Consider the following 18,016-nt stretch of genomic DNA (forward strand, 5'->3'; position numbering starts at 1 on the left):
TTGAAATTGCATGTTTGTGCCGCTGGTACTTCCGGGACCGATGGCTCCGGTTCTGCTGTCACTTTCGCCGCCAGCTGTTAACTCGGATATAAAATGTCAGAAAACTTAGTGTTTTATTTGGAAGCAAAGTCCATCATGGACACGGTTATTGAGGCCGCTGTCGATCTTGTTGGAAATTCAAAGGAAGAAGCTGCAAGGAAGGAGCAAAGTGAGAAACAAAAGGTGAGTGAGCCGTTAAATGTTAGCCTGATGCTAACCAAACACTAACCGTACAGACTGTGATGCTAACCACGTAGCCTAGCATGCCAACCATACAGTATATAAAGCATTACCACATAGCCTGGTATGCTAACCATACAGTATATGAAGTTCAGAAATACTGCTTCTGGGGAGATTGGACCGACGGAGTGAAGTCACGAAGAGGGGACGTAAAGAACAAAGATGGCGCATGCTCGTAGCTAGCTAAAATATCAAAAAGTTTAGCAACAGAATAAGCTGGAATTTGGCGTATAAATACTGTTATTTGGGGTTGTTACATTGCACGTTTTCTTTGTTATGAATTTACAGTGTCTGTCTAGTGAGATGGTTGACGGTAAAAGACAATCTGTTTACTTTTCTTTAAAGTCAGTCCGGTACGGATCCCCGAAAGGGTCAATATAGATTTTAGTCACTCCAACGTGTCTTTATTATTAACCATCGTGTCGTCCTGCGGGTCAAATTGACCCGTTTCAAAGTTTGAAAATGTGGGAAAAAGTACATTTTCACAGTGAATACTTCCACATTTTCAACATTTTGGGGAAACTTTTGAACATTTTTTTGGTGGAAAAAATGAAATGTTAAAATGTTTCTTTAAGAACATTCGGAAAAAAATCAACCAAAATCCGGCGAAATTCGCTGGATTTTGGTTGATTTTTTTCAAAATGTTCTTTAAAAAATTATTAGAACTTTTACTGATATATATGTAATCACTTTAGAATTTTTAAAGATTTTTTTCGGAATATTTTTATTCATTTTTAAAAAAATATTTACAATTTTTATTTTATTTGTTTATTTATTTTATTTCATGCCAAATTTGGGGATTTTTTAAAAATAAAACTTTTAAGAGAAACTTTTATTAAATTTTCTTCTGAAGATTTTGCAAATTTCTATAAATTTCAGGAATTCTTTTTTTTTTCTGAATTTTTGGATTTTTTTCAGATAAGGGAACAATACTTTTTTGGTGCCCGTGAATGAGGACAACAGGAGGGATAAGACAAGAAAATCTTTTATTTCTCCCCACGCCAGGGGAAATTCACATCGTTACAGCAGCTTACGTAGCAATAGTTATAGTGGTGAAATAATAATAAAATAGTAGTAATAATATTTACAATATGTACATGAATGAGAAATGAGAATGAAATAGTACAGTATTGACACACTGTAAACAATACAATATAAAGTGACTTGAAAAAACAACTTTAAAAAGTGCAAAGATGCAGCAGTGCAAAAATTGCTGTGCATATTTTATGATTTGGGATTATATGATATGAATATAGATGTTTGGCAATTCAACGTGTCGTTTGTTATTATTAGTTTGTTTGTTTTTGCTATTTTCTTATGCTGTTTTTAGGAAATTTGACTTTTATTTTGCACTTTACCCATCTAGCTTTACGTATATATATCTGATTATATATTATTTTTTATTTTATGTGTTGTTTCCTAATTGCTTGTATTATGTATGACAGCGTTCTTGTGTTTTTGAATCTTTCATTTATAGCATGATATTTTGGACGATATATTTATATTATTTTATTGCATTTTTATTCCCTTTACCTGTAAATTACTTAGTGTTACATTTGATTCCTATGAAAAGTTCCATATAAATACAGTTGGATTGATAGATGGCAAGGTTTTATTGCGTTTTTTTTTTTTTTTTTTGCAATAAATTTTACACCCCTTCTTATCCTTACAAACAATTATTTTAAATTGCAACGGTCTTGGATCATATCCAGCTGCTGAGATGTTTGATTATTGTTCCAATTTGGGGCGCTGCTTTCGTTCAATCTGTGGTGCTGCGGATAAATCCAGCCGTTTCTGTTTGAACCTGCAGTGCTGCTGTGTGTTTATTTGTTTATTTATGGGTTCAAAATTACAGAAGCTTTAATACAACGCTCAACCAGCAAACCTTCACCGCACACACAACCACTTTATGTTGTCAGTGGTACAAACATCAAAAATGGATTCATCACAGTCTTTATCCTAACAATAGCTACAGCCACAGTGACAGATTTATCATCTCAGACTCCCTGTAATCAGATCTAGGACTTAATTTGTACGTTACATGATACTGCATTACAGAGCTGCTCATATAGGTGTAAAAAACTCATTCACCTGTAGATTTAAACTGAATATGACACCTGTGGATTCCACCATCAAGCAGTTATTTCCTGCTGTAAACTTCAGTCTGATTATTGGTTAGTTGTGAAGAACCTCATCTACCTGATCAGCGGAAATAAAAGTCAGTAAACCTGAAATACTCACATCTACAGTTGTTAATATAATGTGTCTATATGCCAGAATTCCAGTATTATTGTAAACTATAGTGTGTTATCATTTATTAAGCAAGAATCACGTATCGTACTGAAAGTTTGTCACTGGCCCAGTTTTCTTTACACTCACATCAGATGGTTGTCTTTATTGTTCTGGATCAGGGGTGTCAAACATGCGGCCCGTGGGCCAATAGCAGCCCGCCAAAGGGTCCAATCCGGCCCGCAGGATGATTTTGTAAAGTGTAAAAATGACAGAGAAGACATTAAGTGCAAATTGTAAATTTGTAAAACTATAAATTTAAATAATTTCTACACCATGACAAGTTGTTTTGATCGTAAAGTAAAATACTAGATTGCTCATTGTTCTTTTGTCGTTTTGTGCTTCATTTTTGTAATATTTTGTCTTGTTTTTGTTGATTGTTGTCTGACTTTTATGGTTTGCCTCATGTTTTTGTTGTTTTGTGTTTCCTTTTTGTGTCGCTTGTGTTTTTGTCTTATTTTTGTCATTTTGAGTTTGCTTTATTTGTTGTTTTTTGCCTCGTTTTTATTGTTTTGTGTCTTTTTTTTGGTCTCACTTGTGTCGTTTGTCCAGTTTTTTGTCTCTTTTTGTCTTGTTTTGTAATATTTTGTCTTGTTTTTGTTGTATTTTGTCTTTTTTTGGTCGGACTTTTGTCGTTTTGATCATAATCCACTGTTTTGTTCAGATCCAGATACCTGCGACTAAAAGTTTTGTGCCTTTGTAGATAAACTGTGATCTATAAGTTGTAATGTGCAAATGATAAACTGAGGCATAATATTGCTGAAATTGAATTTATTTTTCTTAAGAAATTTCAGGTTGTTCATAGTGTTTTGTAAAAAAGATAATTCCTTAAATGTGAACAGTTTCAGAATGTACTTTTTTGTACTAAAACAAAAGGGAAAATTGGAGTTGTTGGTATTTATAGGTTGTTATGCTGTGATTTTACTGGTCACTTGAGATCAAATTGTGCTGAATGTGGCCCCTGAACTAAAGTGAATTTGACAGCCCTGCTCGAGATGTTCAATAACAATCAGTGTTTCTGCTCTATTTTTATCCTCACAGCCAGACTTTGTAGAAATGTTGTCACGAGAGGCAACGAGAAAGATCAGCACGGTTTTCTCCCAGCTGTCGTCGCTGCTGCAGGCTGAAAACAGGACGCTGAAGAGCAGAGTGAAACATCTGGAGAGCGAGCTGAAGGCCGTGACCGAACGCTTTGAAAACGCCAGACTGTGGAGGGAGAACGTCCTGAGCGGCAGCCCGGTTCTGTTCCAGCAGAGCGGCCTGATCTTCACCCTGAAGCCTTTCGGGAAGCTACAAAGAAAGACGGATAAAGAAGCAGACGGAGTCACAGAATCATCTCCTGCTGCCGCTGCTCAGGTGGATCACGGACAGAAAGCAGGTACGTTTTCATTAAAGGAAAACCTCAGCCTAAAAGTTAAAAAAAAGTTTATTACATGTGGTGAATTAAGAGCCAAACTTGAACTCGTCATATGCACTGTCATACAGTGACAATAAGGGCTTTGATTTGATTTGATTTGCTTTTAAAACACCCTCAAAAAACGCATTTAATGCTGATTATTAACACAGCAGCATTCACTAGTAAATGTACTGAAAAGTATCTTTTATTTCAGATAATAAATCATTGTTGTTTCTTTTTTCTGCAAACACATTTAACAAATCCTCTCAAATATATTTAATAATTCTTTAGTTTCATGCAAAATTTGTATTTTTTTTCTTACTTTCAATCTATTTTTACTGTTTTTAATGCACTGTATGTTTTACTGTCCATATCTTTTAATGTTTACTTTTAAACCAGCACTACCAACAAAATTTCTTTATCTGACAGGTGAAAGCTAATTGCATAATGACAATAAAGATTCTTGATATTTCAGCCACAATAATAATAATAAAACACAGACATGTAAAATTTTAAGTAAATTTAAAGTAAAGTAAGTAACTTTTAATTAAGCATGTACCTGAAATTTAAATTTTTAAATTTTTATTTTAAATGCTTGTTTTGTTTAGATTCTTTTGTATCTTTAATGTAGCGCTTTGAGATTTTGCTTAAATGAAAAGTGAATTACAAATAAAATGTATTATTATTATTAAATATAAACAACTAATTACAGAAAAGTGTAAAAACATTTTTACAATCCATCTCTCAGACTCCATCATGTTTGTCCCTGAACCTTTAACTTTCTAACACAAATCAAAAGTTTGTCGTAAAATATTATTATTTTGTTTCATTGGAAACACATAACAACTAATCAAACCACCATAATACAGATGTTGTCTTCACAGTTTCTGACAAAAGAGTTTAATTACCGACAGAAATGTGTGAAACCATAAATGTTGCTGTTGTTTCTGGAAGCAGCAGTACTGAAACGGAGATGTTATGTAATTTCACACCAGCAGCAATTATTATGTCCGTCCAGTTTTGAAGGAAAATTGGGCCCAACTTTTCTGCAGATTCCAGCATGAATGATGTGTTTTTGTTTGTGTTGTTTATCAGTAATTTCTCATGCAGAAGGTGGAGAAACGGCAAAGGAAGTAACTTCATCAACAGCCACTGGACAAGGTGGGATTTTAAGTGGTTTATATGGAAATAATTTACTTTAAAAGAGCTTACTTGAACAAACTTGTAGCTTTAACTGTTTTAAATTTCAAATTAGCGCAGAAATATGATTTCATACCTGAGATTTGATGTAAACACGCTCATTTTGTGCATGAAAATGTTTCTTTTTACCGTTAAAATGTCAGTTTTTGTCTCTGCAGTCATCTTTACTACTTCTGCAGAGGATTGTACCACAACAAACACAGCTGGAGCCAAAACCACACAGGAAGCTGAGGTGAAGAAGAAAGGGAAGGTGTTCGTGTGTGATGTCTGCAGCAAGAGCTTCAACCGTCACTTTCACCTGATGAAGCACATGAACACTCACAGAGAGCAGAGGCCGTTCGCCTGCCAGCAGTGCCCGAGGAGATTCAGGAACACGGCGACGTTCGAGTACCACCTGCTGCGGCACGAAGAGAAGAAGTACGCCGCCTTCGAGTGCCAGCTCTGCCACAAGACGTTCAAAACTAAAATGCACCTGAAGACCCACCAGCTGGTTCACTCGGACACGAGGCCGTTCGTCTGCTCGTCCTGCGGGAAGGGCTTCAAAACCAAACACAACCTGCAGGCTCACCAGGTCGTGCACACCGTGGAGAAGCCGCACAAATGCTCCGAGTGCGGCGAGAGCTTCAGATATGCCTTCACGCTGCAGTGCCACCGAAGCGTTCACACCGGCGAGCATCCGTACAAATGCGCGGTTTGCGGCAAAGCTTTCGTAAAGAGACGATCGCTCCGGACGCACCAGTCGGTCCACAGAGGGAAGATGTTCACATGCGAGACGTGCGGCGCAGGATTCACCCTTCAACACAACCTGAAGAGACACATTCGTATCCACACGGGGGAGAAACCGTTCAAGTGTAAAGTGTGCGGGAAGAGTTTCATCCAGGACAACAAGCTGAAAGCGCACATGCTTCTTCACGGAGCATCCAAGGCGTTCATGTGCGACCTGTGCGGGAAGACTTTCCTGTACAACTGCCAGCTGAAGAAGCACCAGAAAGTGACTCACGACGAAAGACACGGGCAGGTGGTTCAGAGACGAACTCGAGAGCGAGGCAGCCGCAGGGTCATCTACAGACGGGACCGGACGATGGTCAACGTGACGCCGTTCAGCTGCAGGAGCTGCAACAAGGGCTTCGACACCGCGAGCTCTCTGAAGAGACATGAGCGAATCCACACAGGGAACATGCAGTACAGCTGCGATGCATGTGGCAAATCTTTTTACTACAAAGCCACCTATGATTACCACCTTCGAATCCACTCAGGAGAAAGACCGTTCGGTTGTGAAATCTGCGGAAAAAGGTTCATCATCCTTCAGGCGCTAAAGTCCCACAAACTGCAGCACTCTGGAGAGAAACCACATAAATGTGAGCAGTGCGGGAAAGCCTTCAGGATCTACACAAACTACCAGAGACACCTTCGGATCCACACAGGAGAGAAGCCCTATGAGTGCGAGGTCTGCGGAGTGAGATTCAGGCAGCTCGGACACGTCAAGTTTCACATGCAGATTCACACGGGAGAGAGACCGTATTCCTGTAGCAGCTGTGGACTCGGATTTTCAGACTCAAGGCTGCTCAAAAGACATAACTGTAGTGAGAAGTACCAGAAAATGTTGGGAAATGTGCTCACAACATCCTGATAAAAACAGAAGGTAACCTAAATCTTCACTGTCAAAATGTTACTTCTGGTCATAATTTCAAACCACATGAATAATTGGTACATTTTAAGGCAGTTTGTCATGAAAGAAATTGTTGTAATTGTGAACTTTGAAGTGTTTTAACTGTGTTTAGAACCCACAGGTTAACCTAAAAACCTGCTTCAAATAAAGAACATTTTGAATTGTTTGACTCTTGGATCTTTTAATTACTCGATATGTTAAGCTCAAAATAGCATCAGCAAAATAGTCTGAATCTAACTGGAATCCTCTGAATTGACAACATTTACTACACATAAGTTTATTTATCTTTATATGTAACAGTCAAGTTCATATTCTTACAGAACTTAAAATACTCAAAAAACTTTGAATACCCTGATTAATATCTCTAAATAATAATGATTATAGATATAATTAAAACACATAGTTTTTGACTGTTTACTTAAGGCACTTATTTATATGACACAAATAAAAGTACAGGCAAAAATGTTTTTTCAATAGAGCAATTGGATTGCCGTTATAAATTTACCTAACTTGAATGTTATGGTAAGAAACCATGCAATAATATACATTATACAAGCTTTTGTGAATGTTTAGAGGACAATTAAGACGATTACAATTTAATAATTTTTATTTATTTCAAACTGCTTCAGTTTGTTTTTCTCGGTGTATTTTGAAAGTATTACCCAGGAAATACGTATTATTTCATGCCTAAATGATGCTGCTCTTTGGTGTAATTCCTCTCTATGACCATTGGGGGCACTCATAACGTGTTTTTATTCCAAATAATCTAATTAGTTTCTCATATATATATATATATATATATATATATATATATATATATATATATATATATATATATATAATATATATATATTGAGAATAAGGATTTTCGTAACAACAAATCTGTGTTGTAGGTCTTTACCTCTATAATGTAATGTAAATATTGTCAAGCTAGACACGATAGCAAGTAGGTGCTTCCGGTGAAACATTTACAATAAAACAATTGTTACTAGCATATTTTAGTAATTATTTTTCCTAACTAATTTAATCGGTGTAAAATTATTGATATAGCCACATTACATAAAGTAAAATTAATGTGTTGTTAAATAACTCAAGTACTGCAGTATTTGCTGTGATAAAGTACCAGCGTGACGATGCGTTCGTGCTGGAGAGTAGCTTGCTTTTATTTTGAAGAGCACGGACCGGGAAGAAGAAGGTGGTTCCGTGTTGTGTTTTGTCGCCGCAATGACAACAGAGCTGCTCTACAGCAGCTGTTTGTCGTTATTAAACCGTAGAACAGAACCGGAACCAGGGCCGGGTCGAGCCGCCGTCATGTCGGAGCTGGAGACGCAGGTGTGCTCCATCCTGGAGATCATGGTCAACGCCACCGTGTCCGAAATGAGCAAAGTTCTGGGCGGCTGCGGTCCAACTCGTCCACAAGTGTCAACATGTGCGGCTGAAAACACCAGCGGCTCCTCGGAGGAGAAGGTACGTCAACCGGTGCTCGGTTACAGGTGCCGGTTCTGGTCTCGGTTCTGGTCTCGGTTCTTCTCCTTAGCGATGCTTCTTCTTCTTCTTCTTCTTGTTCTTCCTCCACCGACGAGCAGCTGATCATAGAAATAGAAGAGCTAGCTGGCTGCTGCCGTTAGCTTCCAGAAACCAGCTCTGTTTGGGGCCGTTCGACTGGTTTGAGTGAATAGTCGGGTTAAAGAACGAGTAAATGTGTGAGTCTCAGTGATGAAAGTACAACAACAGTCCAGAAGAATCCATGTTTGGGCGCCATTTTGAGTTGGACAGCGGGCTCGGGCCTATCTATCTGGTGTAGGTCTACAGGAGCCTCAGCCACAGGTCTCCTCCTGGACCAGGTTCACATATTAGCATCTTATTTATAATATTTATTATTACTGGCATCATAAATACAGTAAAATCAAGTCTCCTCCTGGACCAGGTTCACATATTAGCATCTTATTTATAATATTTATTATTAGAGTCATCATAAAGACAGTAGTATCAGGTCTCCTCCTGGACCGACATTAGTATATAGCATTATATTTATAATATTAATAATTAATGTCATCCTAAAGAGAAGATAGTAGTCTCCTCCTGGGCCAGCATCACTTCATATCATCTGATTTAAATTATTATTCATTGCTCTCATTATAAAGACAGTAATATCAGGTTTCCTCCTGGACCAGAATTAGTTGATATTATTATATTTATAGCAATAATTACTGTTATCATGAAGACAAGAAATCAGATCTCCTCAAAAACCAGCAGCAGTTTATATCATAGTTTATATTATTATTCTTTATTGTGAACATAAAAACAAGGAATGAGGTCTCCTTCTGTACCAGAATCAGTTTAAATAAAAGTTTATATTATTTTTATTTATCGTCAACATAAAGACAAAAAAAAAAAACAGTTTTCCACTTGAACCAGCGTCACTTCATCTCATCACAGTTTATAATATTTTTCTTTACTGTGAAATCAAGTTTAAAATGTGTTACAGGATTCATAATCTCTGCTCTTCTTGCTGGTCTAATGTATTTCTCTGATTGTATTTCAACCTAAAACATTAATTTTAACCCTTTCATTGTGCTGTAAAACCTGATAAATCCCTGCCCGGCCTGTATCTGATGGCAGTCTGTGTTGTTTCCATCAGGTGATCCAGTTCAGTGTCTTCATGACGTCTTTGGCTCAGGAAGCTGTGGAGCAGATCTGCCAACTTTTCCAGGAATGTTCCTCCATGCTGCAGCTAGAAGTACGTGATTCTACTGCTTTGGTTTATTCATTCACTGTTCTTTACGTGTGGACAGGAAATCTGAAGCGCTTCCTTCTGCAGGTGACGCAGGGCGTGGCTGAGATGGAGGACCTGAGGAGGAGGCTGGAGGAGGCGGAGTCGGAGCTGAAGCTGGTGCTGGAGGGCAGCGGAGGCCAGAAGGAGGTGGAGGAGCTGATGGAGGGAGGCAGCGGAGAGGAGGAGGAGGCCGGGAGGAGTCCGACCAGCAGAGGAGGAGGAGGAGGAAGTGTTCAGAGCAGCCAGCGATCAGGGAGGAAGAGTCGCAGAGGTGAGCAGAGGGATGAAAACAGATTAGTGGGTTAGGAGGTATGTTGAGCCTCAAATCAGGGTTTTTAGAATCATGAAGGTGACTCTGTTGTAACCTGCTATATCTCCATGGTAACTGATGCTGTGGAGCTAGATCTCCATGGTAACTGATGCTGTGGAGCTACATCTCCATGGTAACTGATGCTGTGGAGCTACATCTCCATGGTAACTGATGCTGTGGAGCTACATCTCCATGGTAACTGATGCTGTGGAAGCTACATCTCCATGGTAACTGATGCTGTGGAAGCTACATCTCCATGTTAACTGATGCTGTGGAGCAGGTTATGTTCAGAGTTTAGGATTTGAATCGGCTTTAGAAGCGTCTCCCCTTAACCAAAGCATTTCCTGATGATATTTATGAGTGATACCGATTCTCAGTTGAGGGAAAATGTTTCCTCTGCAGACCTGTTGAGCTGTACCTTAATACAACCACTGAATGAAGCTGTGCAGTTACAGTCTCACACACTGGATGCATCGTGTTGCCGTGGGAACCCAACGTGTATTCAACTGGTGATGCAGAAATCCTATAAAAGTGTTTTTGTGTTTGGTCCTGATTTGCTGTCACACTGCTGCTACTGCAGCTGATAGAACACAAATAAGAAACTGATTACAGAGAATATTCAATCACTGACTTTAGTTTCACTTTGATTTGACCAAAAATTAAACTGCATTATTTCCTGCATTATGGCACAGAGTCAGAATTACATGCACTTCAATACAATATGTCTAATATAGGAAGTTTAAAGTTTAAAAGCTAGTGTTAGTTATCAATAATCAGCTGCAGTTTTTACTTCTTTCAACTCTGTGTTCAGGTGGATTGTTAGAATTAAAGGGTCTTAAAACACATTAAGAACACACCATGTGCAACGTCTCGGTGCTTTGTTCTCTGCTTTCTCCATTTTATGTGATAAAGCTGAACTGACACAGATGAATGATTTATTGTTTTTGTTTTTCCAGTTGTTGGTGACAGTGCAGTCAAGAGGTCGCCTATAATCCATCTGTGGAAGGGCAGAACTTATGAGGTACAATCTCGACTCATCTGACTGTCTGATTCCTTTTCCTCACACTGTGGTGACGATTTCATTCATGACTTCATATTGTATGAATTTCTTGAGAGGCAGCTTAAAAAATTAAATGCCGGGGCATTAAACGTCAGGGAAGTCTCTGTCATGGTGCCCTTTGTTAGCTGGTGGAAAAACCGAGTACTACAGCTAATCTACAATGCATTTTTCTGTAGAGAATACAGGTTTTGTGGAGTTCGTGGAGCCACAGTAGATGCTATCCTCTCTAATCTTAGTTTCCCATCTCACTGAGACACACTGTTTTCAGTTTATTGGCTTAAATCTGTCCAAATGTTCTTATTTTCTCTTACTCCCAGGACAGCGTCCAGCCTGTTATCATAAAAGAGGAAGGACTGGAGGGCTTAGCTGACCAGGCATCTTCTGATTCTGGTCAGTACAGAGACGAGCCCGGCCCAGATGAGGACGACGACCCAGACTACCAGGTGGGTTTCACCAATACCTCATTCATCTAGTTTTATTTGTGATTTTTATTGCTTTTTTCATCGTCTGTGGTTTCATTATTGAGGTTGTATCGACTTAACATAATTAAAAAAAAAAGGTTTTTATTTTACCTCGAGAACATTTTAGACAAAGAAAGGACTGTCTTTACATTTTTCTTGACTTCAGACAGTCAATCTTTATCAGACTGTGGTCAAAGTAGCAGACTTCACCCACCAAAACCTTGCTCTGTTCAATATGTGATGAGCCAGTGCTTTAACCCTCGTGTCGTCCTGTGGGTCAAAATTGACCCGTTTTAAAGTTTGAAAATGTGGAAAAAATATATATATTTTCACAGTGAAACTTCTGATGTCCACATTTTCAACATTTTTGGGAAATCTTTGAACATTTTTTGGTGGAAAAAAAGAAATGTTAAACATGTTTCTTAAGACCACTCACAAAAAAAATCAACAAAAATCCAGTGAAATTTGCTGGATTTTGGTTGATTTTTATGTGAATGTTCTTAAAGAAAATATTAGAAATTTTACTGACATATATGAAATCACTTTAGATATTTTTAGAATTTTTTTGGAAGATTTTCCCTCGTTTTTTGAAAATATTTTCTTGCCAAATTTGGGGGATTTTTTTAAAATAAAACTTTTAAGGGAAACTTTTAAGGAATTATTAAAATTTTCTTCCTGAAGGTTTTGCAAATTTTCAGAAATTTGGGGAATTTTTTTGCTGAATTTTTGAATTTTTTTCAGACAAAGAAACAATATTTTTTTGGTGCCCATAAGTGAAGACAACAGGAGGGTTAAATACAGATTTCTGCCTTCTGCTCAGATGATTGTAAACCTATTGTGGATGAAAATGAAGACTTAATGCCTAAAAAAGGGGAAACCGATGACCACATGGTGCTTTTTCTTCGTTAGTTGGAACCAGAAGATCACGATGATGCAGACCCAGGGTACACCACCAGATCCAAACGCATCGTCAAGCTCAAGTCGCATCGAGTTCGAGCCAAGAAGGACAGTCAGAGTCCGAAGGAGCCGCTGAGCTGCAGATACTGCAGGAAAACCTTCACCAAGCTGCTGCAGCTCAAAGCCCACCAGGCCGTCCACGAGGCCAACGCAGAGAAACCCTTCAACTGTTCCCAGTGCGGCCGAGGATTTTCCTTCCAGCGGAGCCTCGACGCTCACATGCTGCTTCACACAGGTCAGCGTCTATCTTTATCCATCCTGAGAAAATATATCGAGGCAGAAAGAGGCTGCAGGTCTCTGTGCCACATATTTAAGTGTATTTAAACTTTGAAACCGTGTCATTAAAAGACTTAATGTTTTTAACTGGCATACAGTGTTATTAGTGTGTGATTAGTGATCAAAATTGGGCTCATTTACCTCAAAAAAGACACAAAAAAAATCCCAAATAATGTTTTAAGGTTCACATCCTAGTTAATAATCTTGCATAGAGTATCTAAATGTTTAAAACGGTGTTATTTAATGTGTTATTGATTGGATCTGAAAGACTCCATAATGCTTAAAAATAAATAAAGTTTACCGCGTGTTATTTTCCAGCATCATAAGAATGGATTAGTGATCAAAATGGGACTCATTTACTCATTTTAAGGTCCACATCTTGGGGAATAATCTCACATAGTGTATCTAAATGTTTAAAACTGTGTTATTTAATGTGTTATTTACAGTTTTATCACTTTATAAAGTTGTTTCCGTGAATGTGTTTGGAAACATCAGAATCAGAAAGCTGTTAATAGAGTGTAATATTTATATGCTTACTGCATCATTTTGCAAATTTTCTAAGCAAAATCACATAACATTCACTGCTTTTTTGCTTCTCATATGTGTAAATCCACTTGTTTTCTTTGTCTTCCATGAAAATAAACTGAATATTTGTTAGTTTTTGACTACTACTAAAACAAAACTAGACTTGTGAATATGTCCACTGGTGCTAGATGACATGTTTAGACCAAATGATTTGTCAGTTATTTGAGTAAATGTTCAACAGGCTAACTGATTTAAAGGATTAGCTAGAACAAGACGAGATGTAGCTTAAATTGAAACATGTTTGTCTGCTGTGTGGTGCAGGATAAATTGTGCTTTAATAATAGCTGCTTGCTGCACACTGAATTTCGAAGTAGTGCCTTAAAACTAAACTAAACTTAGCTGCATAATTGCACCATAATGTTTGAGAGTGACGATGCCCGTGTTTATATTACATCCAGAGTTATATCCATTAAACAGGTTTATGTATGCAGGTAACCTTTTGAAACATGCCATATTCTCTCATTTATGATGCTCACTGTGGTCGTGTCCAGGTGAGAGACCCCACACCTGTGACGTATGTGGGAAAGGATTCACCCTGAAGCAGCTGCTGAGGAACCACCAGCGTCTCCATGCCAACGTGCGGCCGTTTCGCTGCGAGCAGTGCGGCAAGAGCTTCTACCGAGCGCACGGCCTGAAAATGCACCAGATGGTCCACACCGGGGAGCGGGCCTACAACTGCCAGTACTGCAACAAGAGCTTCACGATACAGGGCAACCTGCAGCGCCACCTGCGCATCCACACGGGCGAGAAGCCGTTCAGGTGCGAGACCTGCGGCAAGAGCTTCAACCAGGCCGACACTCTGAAGGGCCACCAGCGCATCCACACCGGCGAGCGTCCGTTCAGCTGCGAGACCTGCGGCAAGTGCTTCATCCAGAAGAGCGCCCTGAAGATGCACCAGAAGACGTCGCACCTGGACGAGAAGTCGCTGGCCTGCGTCGCGTGCGGCACCACGGTGGCCTGCGTCGACTCGCTGCGTAAACACATCCAGACGCATGCCGCCACCATCCCGTGCACGTGCGTCCTGTGCAGCCGGCAGCTCAACTCCATCACCGAGCTGCGGTCGCACCAGCAGCACCACACGGTGGACAGGCCTCACAGCTGCGGCGTCTGCGGGAAGAGCTTCAAGTCGTCCAGCTACCTGAAGATTCACCTGAAGACGCACAGCGGGGAGCGGCCGTTCTCCTGCGACATCTGCGGTCGCATGTTTACCCAGCACAGCAGCCTTAAATCCCATCAGGTAGGTCTGCATTGATTTAGTGTATTTAACCTTTATTTAACCAGAAAAAAGACCCGCTGAGATCGAGACCTCTTTCACAAGAATGACCTGGCCAAGAGAGGCAGCAGCAAACGTCAGCGTAAACAAAAACAGACAGATAACAATAATAGCAAACATTAAAATATTAAATACAAGTAATTAGATACATAAAATACAGGAGTCATTTTTCAGTAATAATTTAAGAACACAGGCACCGTTCAAGGGATTTCCGTTGTCGATATCTGAAAATAGAGCGGAAGGCATTTCAGTTCGAACACGATGAGCAGAGAGATGCAAAATGTCATGAGATCGTTGGGCATAACGGCTTCCAGTCCTCTGAAGAAGATTGCACAGATAAGTGGAACCCAAGCCAGGAAGTGCCCTGTAAACCAGAGTCATCCAGTGAGTATATCGCCTTATATTCAAGGAAGGCATGCCAGCTTTAGCGTACAATTCACAGTGGTGGTTGAGGCGGCTACAACTGGTGATAAACGTCAGAGCACAGTGGCAGACCGGAGTCTAGGACTGTAGGCAGCTGGTTGAAGCACACATAAACACAACATCCCATAATCAAGTATTGGCAAAAAAGTAGCTGACATCAAACACTTCTGAGCTCTGAAGGAGAAACATGACTTGTTTCTATAGTAGAAACCAAGCTTCACCTTTAATTTAGAGATCAGGGTTTTGACATGGACTTTGAGAGAAAGGTCACTGATCACTGGTTTTACCCCAGCAGTCCCCAACCACTGGGCCATGGACCAGAACCAGGACCGGGCCATGGGTCATTTGGTAGTAATAAAAACTTCTTTTTAAAAAATTTTAGTTCCTCTGGCGTCTACACGGTGTTTAATTTTGAAAAATGACTAGATCGTCTTCCCGTTACTTCCGTCTGTGCTCGTCTCCCGCGCTTGATTCTGTCAGTTTTCACGCCTGACGAATAAATGAAGCCAGCAATCTAACCCCAGCCAAAATGAATAAAAAACGTCTCTGGAGAGTTTCTTGAACCCTCGTGTCGTCCTGCGGGTCAAAATTGACCCGGTTTAAAGTTTGAAAATGTGGAAAAAATAATATATTTTCACAGTGAAACTTCTGATGTCCACATTTTCCACATTTTGAACAGTTTATATATATATATATATATATATATATATATATATATATGTGTGTGTGTGTGTGTGTAAAATCACTTTAGATATTTTTAGGATTTTTTGGAAGATTTTTACTCATTTTTTGAAAATATTTACAAGAATTTTCTTGCCAAATTTGGGGGATTTTTTAGAAATAAAACTTAAAAAACGTGTGCATTTAGACATGAAGCCAACACATTCAGTTAATGTTGCTCAAAGGGGCTTTAGAGAACGATTGCTGGCAGCAATTTCTGCAGTAGGATGTGTGGTTGACCATGTCAGTTGTTGTGGAGGAAACCATTATGCAGATATTCGAGTTGACATCTGTTCTTTCAATCTTCTGCTCCACAGGTGGTCCACACTGGGGAGAAACCCTTCAGCTGTGACACCTGCGGGAAATGTTTCAGCAACACGGGCAACTTGAACAGACACCAGCGAATCCACACGGGGGAGAAACCGTTCAGCTGCGACACGTGCGGACGCAGCTTCAACCAGGGCAACAGCCTGAAGGCCCACCAGCAGATCCACACCGGGGAGAAGCAGTTCATGTGCGACAAGTGCGGGAAGAGCTTCTCCTACCTGAGGAACCTGAAGGACCACAAGTGCTTCTACGTCTGAGCAGATGGACTCGCTGCGACTTACGAGGAATAAATGAGCCGACCGACTGCGGAGAGTGAATGAGTGAGTTTGCAGTGAAAGTTTTCCAGATTTGTCACATTTCTCTGCGGTGTTGAAGACAGTTATCTGTTGGAGTAGCTGGAAAATTAGCATCACAGCCTCACTGGAGGAAAACTGTACGTACAAAGAGACTTTTAGTGCTTCGGACGCAGAGTTTGCTGACAAATGTGATGTAAGTGGGCCAAAATTTAAAGTGCTAAGCCCCAGAAGTCAAAATCTTTGTTTTTGAAATTGAAAATTGATCACTACTCTGCAGTTTCGAGGTGGAAATGTTCATCTAAACCATTAACTGCCTTTTTTTTGCCCCTAATGTTTGTTTTAGCATTTAAAAAACACCACATGGACGTATTAACATGGTAGCAATAACATCTTTGACAAAAATACGTTAATTTTTTGTACTTTATTCATTTTTAAAAAGCCAACAGAGGGACACTAAACTGAATCCACAGCTGTGTATTCTTCAGAAAGAAACTTAACCAACTGAATAATTACTCATTTCTGTGTGAGAATGAAGAGTCTTCATATCTCGTAATGAAATGACTGTTCACCGTGACTTGATTCTAGTCTGTTTATCGGAGGTAGCATGAACAGTTTTACCAGCAGTATTCTGTGGGCAGCTGTTAAATTATATCCCTGGTCTGAGCTGTAATACCTGAGGCTTTAAAGGTTTTTGCTGTATGTAGCTCTTTCTAGGATTTTGAACTGATATTTATAACAGTGAAGAGTGTTTTACTGTCTTTTACAGGTGACGATCACAAATACATACATAAATGAAACACTGCTGACTTGTTTTGTGTGAATATTTAGAACATAACTGACACCAAAACACTGACTTTGTGAGAGTGTTTACTTCTCTGGTTGAGGATTTAGTTATCTCAACTTTATAACTGTGAAATGTTGGTGTTTTTTCTTATATTTGACCTTAATAATGGATTAGAAGCAGCATAAAGGGTATAAAATCTGTTTATTTTCATTAGTACACTATAAAAACAAGCAAATGCACACATAAAGACACTCAGAACTTCTTGTACTTTCACTGAATTGCACTAAATTATTGAGAAAATTACAAGGAACAGTCCTAATGCTTGTGAAGTTTCCTCTCTACAATCTAAGGAGGCAATGTTGATATTCCAGACATTTTGTGGCCGAGTGTGACCTTAAAATTCACAACTATGAGCAAGTTGAACACTGCGGTCAGCCAGTTTCTGCAGAAATAAAGTAGAAAGCCTTTTTGGTTCTGCATAAACACCATGTAGAACAGAGGAGCTGTATCCTCTCATACATCTTCTCCATTCTCTCCGCTGCAAAATGCTTTCAGGATGCAGCGTAAGTTATGGAATTTCAGGCTAATTTAATACTTTTTGTGGTTTTATGACTTGGCATGAAGTCCTAATGATTTCTAAAGTGAAACTACTCCAGATCTGAGGGACGAAATGGGATCAAATCCTGAAGTCTGGAAAATTCCTTCATTAATCCGAACTGTTCACAGGGTTGCTGAAACAGGAAGTGTTAGCATGTTCTGAGGATAAACACCTATTAACCAAAACATTAAAACCATCAGCCTAATCTTGCGTCGGTCCCCGTTCTTCCACAACAGCCGGCTCTGAACCGTTGGTGCTCGGACTCGTCTGGACAGCGGATCCTCAACCATGTTTGGTTTTGCTCCACGGAGGCTCCATCAGGTTGGGATGTGGTGGT

General features: G+C 39.4%; 1 protein-coding gene across 1 annotated transcript; it reads left to right on the plus strand.

The window, feature by feature from the left end:
- Window positions 1-25: 25 nt before the first annotated feature.
- On the plus strand, window positions 26-17,099 carry LOC111585382 (uncharacterized). The gene is made up of 12 exons (XM_055012311.1): window positions 26-222; window positions 3,610-3,946; window positions 5,060-5,125; window positions 5,323-6,788; window positions 7,989-8,300; window positions 9,475-9,573; window positions 9,655-9,880; window positions 10,876-10,940; window positions 11,297-11,422; window positions 12,350-12,632; window positions 13,750-14,495; window positions 15,992-17,099. The coding sequence occupies exons 1-12, from the start codon at window positions 94-96 to the stop codon at window positions 16,256-16,258; spliced, it is 4,122 nt and encodes a 1,373-aa protein (XP_054868286.1). The 5' UTR covers window positions 26-93; the 3' UTR covers window positions 16,259-17,099.
- The last annotated feature ends 917 nt before the right edge of the window (window positions 17,100-18,016 follow it).

The sequence above is a fragment of the Amphiprion ocellaris genome, chromosome 7 (genome assembly GCF_022539595.1).
Source record: "Amphiprion ocellaris isolate individual 3 ecotype Okinawa chromosome 7, ASM2253959v1, whole genome shotgun sequence".
Classification (NCBI taxonomy): Eukaryota; Metazoa; Chordata; class Actinopteri; family Pomacentridae; genus Amphiprion; species Amphiprion ocellaris.